At 42.7% G+C, this 12742-nt stretch overlaps 1 protein-coding gene and 1 long non-coding RNA gene across 2 annotated transcripts in view; one reads left to right on the top strand and one right to left on the bottom strand.

The window, feature by feature from the left end:
- Positions 1-12742, bottom strand: part of LOC116311568 (glutamate receptor ionotropic, NMDA 2B) — a 141840-nt gene that overhangs the window by 28333 nt on the left and 100765 nt on the right. The window contains exons 10-12 of the mRNA XM_039611393.1: positions 6811-7019; positions 6220-6391; positions 18-171 (exon numbers count right to left, since the gene is read on the bottom strand). Coding sequence (XP_039467327.1) covers positions 18-171; positions 6220-6391; positions 6811-7019 — 535 coding nt within the window. The remainder of the gene's footprint in view (positions 1-17; positions 172-6219; positions 6392-6810; positions 7020-12742) is intronic.
- Positions 5250-8028, top strand: LOC120439947. The gene is made up of 3 exons (XR_005612867.1): positions 5250-5368; positions 6835-7048; positions 7454-8028. It is a non-coding gene; the product is annotated as an uncharacterized LOC120439947 (long non-coding RNA).

Here is a 12742-nt window from a genome sequence, read left to right as displayed (position 1 = left end):
CAGCTCGCCTTCCTCACCTAAGAAAGCCGAGGGCGAAACGGTGCCATTGCTGCGAGAGACCATGACGCTGATGCCTGTCTCAATAAAGGGGACGGAAAAGTCAATGACCTCCGACCTCTCCTCGTTGATGGTCAAGGAGCCGACGGCCATGTGAGCGTTTTTTAACACCACCTAGGAAAGACGCAAAAAAAAAGCAGAAAGAGAGAAAGTGTGTCTGTTATCTGTGTTTCTCAACACATCCGTCAGGCAGCTGTCAATAACAGAGGCAGTGTAAGGCAATGAATAGAGTCTTGTGTACTGTGGCAACAAACACATTCAAAAAAACTATTTCAATGGAGATAGTTAAAAATAGCTTATGGTCATAAAACAGCATAAAAATAGCATATCACAGCCATCAGTTCATTTGAAGGTGACTGTGCAGTCTTTCCAAATGTGAATCAATCCTGTTTGGAGATGTAACAGAGACAACGGTGGACATCCTATGTCACAGGTTGTTTCGTAGATCATAAACAAGGCTGGTGTAATCACAGAGTTAATGAGTTAACAAGAGCACTCAGAGAGCGCAACTCCTCCCCAAGAGCAAGGGCTATACTAATAATGGAAGTTTTTTTTGCTGTTTTTATTACAACATGCTGATGTCATCCTGTTACGGCATAAATTGTGATGTCATAGGGCGTTGCATTGAAAAAAATAAAAAGTATGTTGTACAGCTGTCCCTATGGCCTTTTATGTGATGTATTACTCAAAATGTGACTTTTTTTAAGGTAAACTTTGACCTCTGGCACTAATAATAAAGGTTGAGGTCAAATGCTTAGCCAACTTGTAGGTATTCATGTCCCTCAAGGCCTAGTATTTTGTAAAGTTTGAAGATGACCCATAAAATAAATTGTGGGTAAAGGTTTTACTGATTTTCCCTTTTGGTGTGACCTTGACCTGATTTTCACCAATCAGCTCGAGCTGTTATTGGTATCTACCATCACACATAATTTGAAAATGATATCTCTGAAACTGTGGACGCAAACAGAAACAAACAGACAGACAAACAAACAGACTCGATTATGTACTGCCTCCCTAGATCCAGATATCTAAAGGTCATAGGCAAAGCATGAGTTAGACTTATGTTGTTTATGGAAGACATATTAAAGGAATTATTCGGACCAAAATTAAATATAGTTGTTTTTTTTCTCTGTCCTGTATTTATCCACTAGTGTTTTTTGTCAGTTTCATAATTTTAAAGATATCAGCTGAGGGGATGTCGGCCTTCTCTTGAATATAAAGGAATTAAATGGGACTTGATTTGGCACATTCACCTAACAAACAAAAGATCCCCAGTTTGATCCCAGGAATAGACACAAACTCCTTCACGGTTGTGTCAGGAAGGGCATCTGGCGCACAAAATCCGGCAAATCAAATATGTGGCACCGCCCGCTCTGGCGACTCTTTTTTAATAAGGGAGCAGCTGAAAGCAGTTTTCTTTCATGAGGGAAAAAGTTCCAAAAAACACATTTGAAAAATTTAGCAGTAATGTCTCGCTGTTGTACCCACGAGCCTCTCCTGAAGGGAGGATGGATGCTTTCTTCGGCTGAGTGATACAATTGCCGGGTGTAGTTTGATAGAAAGAAATTGGTTCCTATATTAAACTGCTCACAACAGGGATTGTGGATTTTTTAAAGTGATTTTTTATTCAAAAGAATATTCAAGAGAAAGCAGACATTTCCACAGCAGATATATTTTAAAATGCACATTAAAAGAAGCTCAATGACAGACGGCACTGCAGGCTGGAGGAAAAAGCATGTAGATTTGATTTTCGGTTGGTGAACACTTTAAACTTTAGCGTGGACCTTATTTTTGGTCTTATTGTCAAGTTGCTCACTTCTTTCTTCTGACTCCACTTTAATCCAAACATGCCTAATTAAATATGCCTCAGCTGAGTTCCTGATATGCCGCTGTGTTATTTCAAGTGGAATCAGAATATGGGCGATCTCCTTCCGGTTTCCATCCCAACAATACGAGAGCAATAACATCTGTCCTAGAGTACATACAGCACTTTACCCTCGTCTTCAGTAACCACGCGGAGCAAAAGAGGCTGAAACACCAACCTCTCCAAAAAACAAAACCACAACTCAGTTCCTCAAGTTAAACTTCGTTCTGAGAAAGGGAGAAAAGTTGTAGTTCCTTTGTAGTTCCCTTCTCCTTGTCCATTAACATGTATAAAACATGATGCAGACAGGGCACTGTCTATCTGCTAGCTGTCCAAAAGAGTTTTCCGGCACATGAGGGAGATTAAATTTAATATGAGGTTAGGAAAGAAAGGAAACATGAGGCTAAGAAAATGGAGGCAACGGAGACAAAGATGGAGCGCGGTAGATCGAGACAGCACACTTTCCACACATATAGCACTCGGACTGGACACTCGTGACGCTCGCCAGGGGACGGAGAGGGGGAGAAAGACAGAAAGAGGGAGGAAGTAAGTGGGTTACCACAGTGGGTCAGGGCTGCTTGAAATAGCCGCCCCAATGCCTTCCTCTACCTGCCTCCCTCCCCTTCCATACCTCTGCACAGGTAGTATATTTAGCCCCAAATTTCTACAGCCCTACAGCACAGGGGGGGTAAAGTGGGACAGGACTGTCTCTCTGAGTTAATAAGGCGTGTGTGACTAGAGTGAGTCAAAGCTCCGCTGTGTGCTTCAGTGTTAGAGTGAGTGCGCGCACACAACAGTGAGTCATAAAAGGGAAAAAGACAAAGAGAAGCGAGTGAGCCTTTGTTCGCTACCTGTGAAGTGGACCTTTACAGGCAGGGAGAATATTACACATCTGCTCTGCACATTATCTGCAATGCTTTTTTTCTGTCAAGTGTTTATGTGTGTGCAGCATGTGTGCATTTGTAACTTTCCGATCTTGCTTATTCTGCCAGCATATGAGTATGGATGTGCGTGATTGCCTTTGTGTGTGCGTGCCTTAATGTGCGAACATCTCCCTGGGGAAGACAACGAGTCCAACCAGCAGCGTACTCACTTCCTCTCTCACCGTTCGCTCTCTCCATCTCCCTCCTACGACTTGTTCTCTCCGTGTTATGAAAGTGACCCATGTGGGTGTTATTGAGAATGAGCGAGCGAGGTTCTGCGTTTGCGTGTGTTTATGTGTCTTGGCTGGTGTGTCCGTGTGTGTGAGCGCGTGCCAGTCTTTATGTGTCTCAGCTAGCGAGGCTAAAATTCATGTAATCAAGTGTATTGCCTCTAATATTTTAGATTAGGTGAACTGGGGGCAAAGCAAGTCAGTGCAGCCCATGAAATGTGACACTAACTGCTAGAAATGAGTGAGGACAAAATGTAGGACTTCTCATCACATTCATTGATTTTCTTTCTTTTCTTTTTTTTTAAAATTTGATCTTTTGTCTTTGTGAGATGTGGCAAATTGTGAAAACGCCCTCGATGATCTCTGTGAGATATCCAGGAGCGCGCTCAGACATGTTTCGTGCAAGCGTGCGTCGCCGTCGGTCCAGATCTCGGTCCGCCGTCAATGTGAGATATGCTGCAGTTTTGGCTGTTCTCCAAGCGGAGAAGGACGCAGGTCGGATTTAGTTAGATCCAGCAGTTATGGCGGAGCTTTGCTGAAGTGTGAGAGTGTAAATCTGACCTTACAAGTGCTTTCTCTTTGAGCAACATAAAGAAACGGTCTCACCAAATAGGGTTTCTTTGTGTCTACATGTCTGCTTTGGTTCACGTTTTTCTGTGCTTATTCAGGCATTAGAGTCTGTTGTCTGCATGTGTAAGAGAGATGGATAAATGCCCCCCTCCCCCCCTCTATTCTCCTAATGACCATTCATCTGTGGAGGTGAGAAGGAGATGGTACATTACGACGCTTTTAGTCAGGGCGATAGAGTTTATTACAGGTGGCCACACTTACAGCTCGGTGCCCACTAAAGAGAGGTTGACTGTAATGGCTTTATGTAAGAGATTAAATGTGTCAGTAAATTGAATAGCAAAAGTGTCCACGCAGGAAAAAGTAGACATGTAAACTCATCTCGTCTCTGTCTTCTGTGACTTCCGAAGGCCGCTCAAACTTTATTATCCACGCAAAGTTGAGCAAAGCCAAAGTCCTTCAGTAGCATCTCTGACAAAGCATGTCCTCAACCCGTGACCTTTGGGGTCCTATTGATCTGTTTGCCTTCATTAACAAATGGCCAACATCAGACAGCACAAGTGCAGTTCGCTCTTATAGGTTGAAGTATGAGAACTGACAACGACCTTACCTTGGGAGCAATGTCGATTAGGAAATGTTTCAAGCCCGCAGTGAATTGTTGCAGCTGACTGAGCTGAACCTGGGGTGAGGTGCTTAACCCACCTGACATAAGAATTAGCCCCGTGTGGCAGAAGCTTGACCCGGAAAGGGAAGCTTGTAATTCAAGGTATGAAAACGCGCTTCAAAGAGGAAATGAACCCTTCAGGCAGCCCCTGTGTAAGTTAAATATAGCTCAGGACATTGAAAGCAGACAGTAACTTTGATCTTTTATTCACCTTCACCTCCATCTTGGCAGTAACTCCAAGCATCCTAATGCAGTCCGCTCATCTCAGCAGAACAACAGTTAGAAGAAAGAATCGCACTGGCTGCATGGTAAAAACAATAAGCAGCTGATATAACAATGCAGTAAGAGGCAAAGGGTACACAGCTTTGACTTTTTATTTCTGCTGTCCAATTTATGTAATTCATTTTGTAGCGCCAATAGTTTTGAAATGGCACCTTCTATTGTTACTTCAAACCAAGCTCAGTCTGCTCTCTGAGCAGATCAGCGGATATGAGGAAACCTCAGTGTCAGTCCACACCAGCTGATGGCTAAGCTAATATACTTCATACTCATTCAATTAGGTTTATAGAGTTGCTTTAGCCTGGCTAAAGTTGATCCTGCAGCTCCAAGCCACTTTGCCACCCACCTCCACCCCCAGCTACTTTTTTCACACTGTGTGTTTTTCTTATTTTGTGGTATTTTGGTTGTGTTCGTGCTCTCCAGAGAGGGGTTTTCAACCTAAGGAAACATACTTGCGTCCAATCCTCCAAAAACACAATGCTGACTGACTGGAAAAGTGGGTCAGAACAGGGAAGGGAGCAACAGCGGCCATTACCACAAATGGGTGAAGCACGAGAAATACAGCATGAGAAGCCTGGCTGGTGGCTGTAGTGGACATTTTTCATTGTTTTTAACATTCGGATTCAATTCAGCTCTATGTATCATATACCTTTGTTCTTTTCCATAGCTGGTTAATGGACCAATAACAACACAAGCAAGAGCAGCCCACAGACTGTTTGTCACACTGCCCCCTGGTGACAGTGAAAAACTACAGCATGTCGACAATGGTCTGCTAGGCCATGATGTATGTATGATGTGTCTAAACTGATTGTGATTATTTATGGTAGTTGCTGTGAAATTGATTACTAAAGCCCCACTGCTGCTGGTCTGGAGTTCGGTGACCTCCCTGGCAACTGCTAGTGCATATTCTGCTATTAGTTGGTGGGTAGTTTCTTGAGGTTTCTGGCCGTCGCTAGCATGACATTGATCACAAAGATGTATATGTGGATGCACCAAAAACTTACTTGTGATTTCTTTGGCAAGTTGCCTCAGTAGTCCAAAGTCTGCTGGCAGCAAACACTAGCAAAGTACTCACGAAGAGACTAAAACAAAAGTCACATGTATTTTGAAGTAGAACATTCTCCGTTTCCGGTTTGCATTGCGTTTTTTCAAGTTTCACTACAGCTCGGAGAGTAAATCACGAGGAATTTTTGGTGCAGCATTCTCAGCCTAACATCAGACAGCAAACTCCAACCAACCACTCGCCACTGGTCAGGAACATCCATTTTTATCTTTCCGTCACAACTGGTGGTTGACAGTTGGTTGGCCTCCGGGTCTGTATGACTAAGCCTTTATTTAATCAATGCTGTCTCTGCTGTCATTGATGTCTGCTCTGTTTTGTATGGGGGTATTGCAAGAAATGACTGCAGATGGGAATAATTTTATTTTGACAGTAGGAGTCCTGATGGATAATAAGTGCAACTGTCATGTAATTTGCACATGCATGACATTGAGACATTATTAGTGGATATCCTTTTTGATGATATCGTCTCCATTACATGCAGAACTGTCACTTCTGCATGTAATGGAGAAAAGGTGTGCAAAACTAAAAGATAAGAAACAACAGAGACACAAACAGACGTATTACATCCTTACCTCTCCCACCATGCCGTTCCAAGTTCCATTGACTTTCTTGCCATGTTTTCCATTGGTGACCAGGTAAAGGTCATAGGTAAATTTGACTGACTTGGCAATCTTCTTCAGGATGTCGATGCAGAAACCCTTACAGCAACGCTTGATGTAGATCCCTGACTCTTTCGTCTGATTGCTGCATAAAAGGACAGATGGACAATTATTTAATTAAAAATGTACATCTGTGTGAATGGCCATGAATCATTAATTGTAAAAGGGATTTGGTGTTTCTGGCACTGCCACTGTCACACCGATGAAGTGTGAAATGATTCCACCTCGGGCTCCGCAAAGCTGCCGTGGGAAATTAACATCATTCACAAGTAAATTTTAGGCAGTTGCCAGGCTTTTCATTTCTGCTTTGGTCAGTTCTGCAGTAGGTGGATCTGTGAGCTACTGTGGCAGATGGCAGAAAAAATATGTGTAAAAACTCACACTAATCTAACCTTTTACTCGGTGGAAATTAGTTTTTGTCTTGTAATGCATCTTACGTTTGATTCTCAGGCATTTCAGCATTAATCTGACACAGATTTTATACATGTGAAATTTGAGCCTCACACTGATTTGATCTGTTTGCGGCAGGGTACAGTGTTCCTCATGCACGTCCCACTAAGCGGATCCACGTCTTCCACAATGACAAACGGAGCCTCCTCCAATGTCACGATGGACAGGTGGTCATCCTCTCTGTTTGCTGGTCCCCCGTATAGTTCATAGCGAGGCCACACATGGTACTTCATGGACAGGGAACCGTTCTCCCATTTACCCACCTGGAGAAACATCGAGAAAACAAAAGAGAGTAAGTCTGCCTTTAAAATCATACACCAAGTAAGACTTTATTCCTTTATGTAGTTGCTTAATAGCAATCATGGAGAGACTTGCGGTCTTTTTATTTTCGTCTTTTGTGATTGAGCCTTGAAGTGCCGAAAATAATACTGAAACACATCAACTGGCAGAAATCAAAATAAAAAAAAGAATTTGGATTAAATTTCACACTGCAGTAACTCAAGACCATAAAAAAATAACTGCAGCTCTGCAACTGCAAACAGTTCTGAAATATATCACCAGCGATCCTGCATGGTGTTCAAGCAAAAATATCTCAATGTAATTTTAGAGCTTCTTTTTCTACTTTCTGTATTTTTGTGATGTTGAGATGAGAGGAGAGGTGACTTTTCCTGTTTTTGGATCACATGTCTGTTTCTAGCCACACTATTCTCTGGTGAACACACCACTGGAGATCCACACAGCGTTTCTCTATTGGAGGTTTGAGGATCTCCAACTGCCCCTAGGAGACGACCCCCGAGCCAACACGCCAAACCACCTCAACGGGCCAGTGATGCTTTTTTGACAACTTTGCCAGCCACGGTGTACAAAGCTTTCTTCAACACCAGTTAAATAGTTCAGGTTTATAAAAAGATCCTTCTTCATCCTGCTCCCCGACTGTAGCACAAATGAATAATGATGGAAAGTCAAGCACCAAGATCCACTTGGAAAATGAGTCCCTACTTTCTCTCTAAAGATACCAGGGTGGCTTTTTAGAGAGACAATAGGGACTTCTACAGACTTCTTCTCATAGCTTGTCCAGAAGTCGTAGAGATCTTACCCCAGTTTCCTGAGTTTTAATTAAATCACATTTTTAGAAGAACCCCACCTAAAGCCACTTCCTGCTATCCCAAGTCGTGTTTTCACTATCAAACTAATAATTCTATCCTGGAACAACCTGATTTCCTTTTCTAACTCCTGAAAACAGTTTTGTCCAATAGCCATTGTGTCACTGTGTATTCTTGGCGAGAAGAATTCCAACAAAAAAACTAACCTGTGTTTTTCTTAGATCTCACCATTGAGACAGATTGTCAACATCTTTTTGTTATCAAGTCTCCAGTGACTCCAGAAGTCAGAGAAAGCCTGCCAGAACTCTCTGTTATGGGTCAGTCACACATTAAAGTGACAATATGGTGAGAGCATGCCAGCAAAGAGACGCCTAAAAATCACTAAATGGTGATCAAAGAAACCAACAGGTGGTATTGCTGCTTTAACCAGCGTATTACTATAAATTTGATTAACATAAATTAGATCAACCCTGGCTGCCCTCCAGCTGCCTTCAGAGATTCCAGATGTGTGTATTTTCTGACTGATGGATGAAGCTTCCTCCAGATGTCTCTAAGACCATTTTAATAATGACGGTGGACAGAAGGGAAGCTGAAGGTGTATAAGGTTCCCCTGTAATTCTACCAGCTGAAGGATGGGTGGTACGTTTACAATCCCACTACTACTGAGCCATTATTTAACTGTTTTGGTTTATCATTTAATTTTTCAGTTCATGTCAATTTTATTTATATAGCACCAAATCACATCAGCAGTTGTCTCAGTGTGCCTCAGAAAACCTCAACAACCTGATGACCCACAATGAGCAATCACTTGGCGACAGTGGGAAGGAAAAGCTCCCTTTGAACAGGAAGAAATCTTGGGGAGAACCAAGCTGAGGGAGGGGCAGCCACCTGAGCTTGCCCCTCCCTCAGCAAGTTTTGTTTCTCTATCCCTGCCCCCACTGATATTTAACGTTCCTATCCTCAAATCTTCCATACAGAGCAGAGAGGAAAAAGAAGAAAGACGGGACAGTGAAACCCTTCCAAGAGCAAACTATCTTCTTCTTTTATTGTCATAGGAGCTTTCCCCCGTTTTTCCTTCCTGAGTTTAGTCAGTAGCTTCTTTACACAAAACCCTTTTTGTTTACTTAGCTGGTCGTGACCAACTGCTCTCCTCATCTGTAAAACAGAAAAGTCTGGGGAAAAGTCTGACTCCCACAGACAGTCTTCCAAGGATTTTATCAAAAACGTAGCAGGAGTACAACTGTTGACGCTCGTCTCGTGATACAATATCTGAGGACTGCTACAAAGACTCACCCTCAAGCATTTATTACTCTTTATTTTCAAGATTTATGCCATTCAAACAACCTGTAGTTATACTCTGATTTTCAGCTTCAGCTGCCTTTATTCTCGTCTGTCCACTACCTTCACTGTCCTGCATGACACAGAAGTCTCTGTCATGCTGACCAGAGCTTCTTCATTTCCCTTCGTCAGTCTCGTGCACGACTCCTTCCACTCTAGCCTCATGTCTAATGGGAGAGCAGAACACTCACCAGAGAGAGATGCCATAACTTTTTTGTTTTGTTTGTTCACCTCAACTCAGTTAGTGAAATTACTATCTCAAGAGAGTGTGTAAAAAAAAAGAGGAGAGGAGGAGAGGAGAGGACTGGGACACAGAGTAGAGAATGAGAACAAGGTTATTCTGAAGGGCGAGACTGAAACAGAGGGAAAGTGCAGAATTCAGATAGAGCGTAGAGGACGGGTAGAGAAATACAGAAGTGGATGGAGAGATTAATTGAAGAAAAAAAGAGATGAGAAGCAGCTAATTTTGCAGAGAGAAAGGGAGAGTTTAAAGTAAGAGAAAGAGCCGAGTGTCTGGATGACAGAGAAAGAAAGCCAGAGATGGAGCTCATTCAAATGCAAAATACGGGCTCTTCTGTAGAGGAGTGTCCAGCTGTACGTCTGGAGGGCCCTCTAGCCCTTGTGGCTCTACTCCACTGAATAAGCGTCATCAATTAGTCAATTTCCCCCGGATGGCTCTCACATAAAACCATACCTGGAGACTATGCCTGTGCCCTTTCCTCTGGTTGTGCCAAGTAGGCCAATTTTATGAGCGGAAAGACGTGGGTGGAAGTGGGAATGGATCATCAGCTAATTGGACTTGGTATAATGCGAGGCAGGGGAGGACAGGGAGCTGTGGTGTGAGTATGTAAAGTTAGGTTGCACTCTCATTAAATATGTAAATGTGCTCAAACACATTGGACTCTGGGGAGCACAAACTTGGCAAGGCTGCCTGGAGTGGACAAACTAAGGCTGTGTATCTCTGGGGCACAATGCAGCCTTTTTCCTGTTTGGACAAAAAAAAGGGGGGAGTGAGCTGGAGCAAGTGATGGAGACAGACAGAGATGGAGGTGGGGGGACTTTAAGAAATGAGTGGGGTGTATTGGAGGATAAGGGTTAAAATCAACCAGCCAGGGCAAAAAACAGGACTGGATACTACAGTATACCTGCTACTTGAAAGGTGCAGTGGAAGGATGGTTGTAGCCGGAACTCATTAGGATCCAAGAAAAGTGGTTCAGCTGGAAGTCAAGCTAAGAATTAAACATGAGCGAGGGAATAAGAGGAGGAGGTGGAGGAAAAGGGATGGGGTGGTTCAGGCTGCAAGGGGAGAACGGGATAGAAAGGAGGGAGAGTGGGGTAGAGAGGAGGGGAGAGTCTCACCTTGTTCTCCGATCAGAGGACAGAATATAGATTAGAGAGGCAGAAGAAAGAGAGAAATACGGAGAATAAAGAATAGGGAGAGTCAAAGGAGTCAGACTGCAGGACACAGAAACAATGGAGGGTGAGCATCAGGAAACACAGATGCATGCCGGTGACTTGGCAGGTGGTGATGCGTCAGGTTCATTTAAGGTTGTGGACACGGGATTATTGTTGCCATATGTTCACTACCATCTTCTTTTCCACCTGTGCTTGGAGACTTTTTTCCCAGCCTGTACAATGAAAAATCTGCACCTTCATTCACTGAATGAAAGTTTTACATTTAAAGTTTGACTGACATTTAGTTGTTATTCATTAAGTCGTACGTTTCGATACGCGAGTCAGCAAGTCTCTCGCAGCTGAACTTTCAACCTCTCAGCTTTAAAGGCCTGTGGCACAGTGCGGTGCCTGAACCATTTCTGTGCATCAGACTCAATTTCATCTCTCCATTCTTTAGCTATAACTGCTTATGTGTGACGGTTATATGGAGGCGGAAACCAATCCCAGTTTGCATTATGCAAGAGGAAGGATACAAACTGGGCAGGCTGGCAGTCAATCACAGAGCTGACACATAAACGGACAGCCATTCACCTCTGTGTTCACAGGCAATTTTACCACACAGTTACTCAAACCTGCATGACTTTGTTCTGTGGGAACGTGGAAGCGTTAGCAGAACATGCTAACAAAAAAGGCCACTGGAAGTTGGGAGTCTACTTTTGTCCACAGTAAGTAACAATTAGAATATTATCAGTGTCTGAGCAACTTGTTCTACACACATTGTGTTAAATAATGTCATCACAATCACAGCGCAACTCAACTCAACGTTGTGTCAGTTGACTGTAAATTCTTTGCTAATGGCAGCAAGTCCAGATCACACCCTTAAGGCATTCTTTGTTTCAACAGGACCAAAATTACATCATTTTATGAATCCAGAGTTTTCAGTCATGTGATCGTCATGTGACCGTCTCACTACCCTGGCAGGCAAAACATTACTCCAACATGACCGCAAATAGGGGACACAGAACAAAAGTGTTGTTTTTTCATCTTTCTTGAGTCAAAACTACTTGGATCACCTATCCATGGAGGAAAAACGAAGGTGTTTTTGGTGACTTGTGATCCATATTCTGCCGATGCAGAGCTCCTGTTCAGTGAGAATCTTAAAAAAATCCCTCACCTTACACTGCTGCCGGGATGAAAGCTTTCAAAGTAAGGACAGCTCTCTGTTTTGTTTTGTTTTTTGAGGTAACGAACGAGAAATTGTTCATCGTTCAAAATGCTACATACAAACTACCACATGTAAATCTTGCGTTTTGTTGGCTTGGGCATTTACAAAGTAGGGCCAGTAAAGTTTCAATAGCATTAATTTGTCACATTATTGTTACATCATAACAGTAAAGCTGACTGTGTATTTTTCTGTTGTCAGTAAATCATCCCTACAGTTTAAATGAGCCGTCACTGACAGTCGGGGTCACTGTGGAGAAGAAGGGACTAGTGGCCTGTAAGGCAGGGTTAGCAGAGGTGTGCTTACATGTTGGTGCCATGTCTACACAGTTCTAGCAGCTGTAAAGCTGTACATTCAAAGACTTTCAAAGGATGAGTGGAAGGCAAACAGGGTGGGCGTGTCCCAGTAGCTCTGACATCATGTGAAAACTATGGATTCATTGATTTTTTACATTTTTTTGTCCAGGACATTCTTTGCTCTTGCTGCCTTTAAAACGATTTTCTTAATTAATAAGAAACGTTTTTTAATTGTTATTTGTTTTTAACATTGCTACCATCCAGTTTTTAAAAATGCCCATCCTCTGTCAGTTCTAAATTTTAAATATCTAGTCTGCACGAGGTTTAGGTAAACAGAATGAACCAGAATAGATTCATTACTCTGTATCTTTTTTTATTTAAGAAAAATCAAGCCAAAATGCACGGTGAGAAACTACGTATGACTTTCTCTCATGTCAATGTGGAGGAATTTTGCCCCAGTCTTTTTTGTAATGTTGCTTCACTTCATTGAGATTTGCAGGTGTTCATTCATGCACAGCTAACTTAAGATTCCACTGCATTTTAATCAGGTTAACTGTGACTGGGCAGTACTTTTCTTTTCTTTTTCAGCCACTCTGTTGTATATTTGCTGCTGTGCTTGGGATCGTCGTCCT

Source organism: Oreochromis aureus, linkage group 4 (genome assembly GCF_013358895.1).
Source record: "Oreochromis aureus strain Israel breed Guangdong linkage group 4, ZZ_aureus, whole genome shotgun sequence".
In the NCBI taxonomy this organism is placed as follows: domain Eukaryota; kingdom Metazoa; phylum Chordata; class Actinopteri; order Cichliformes; family Cichlidae; genus Oreochromis; species Oreochromis aureus.
The sequence above is the reverse complement of the archived record's forward strand: the minus strand, read 5'-3'. Positions and strand labels throughout refer to the sequence as shown.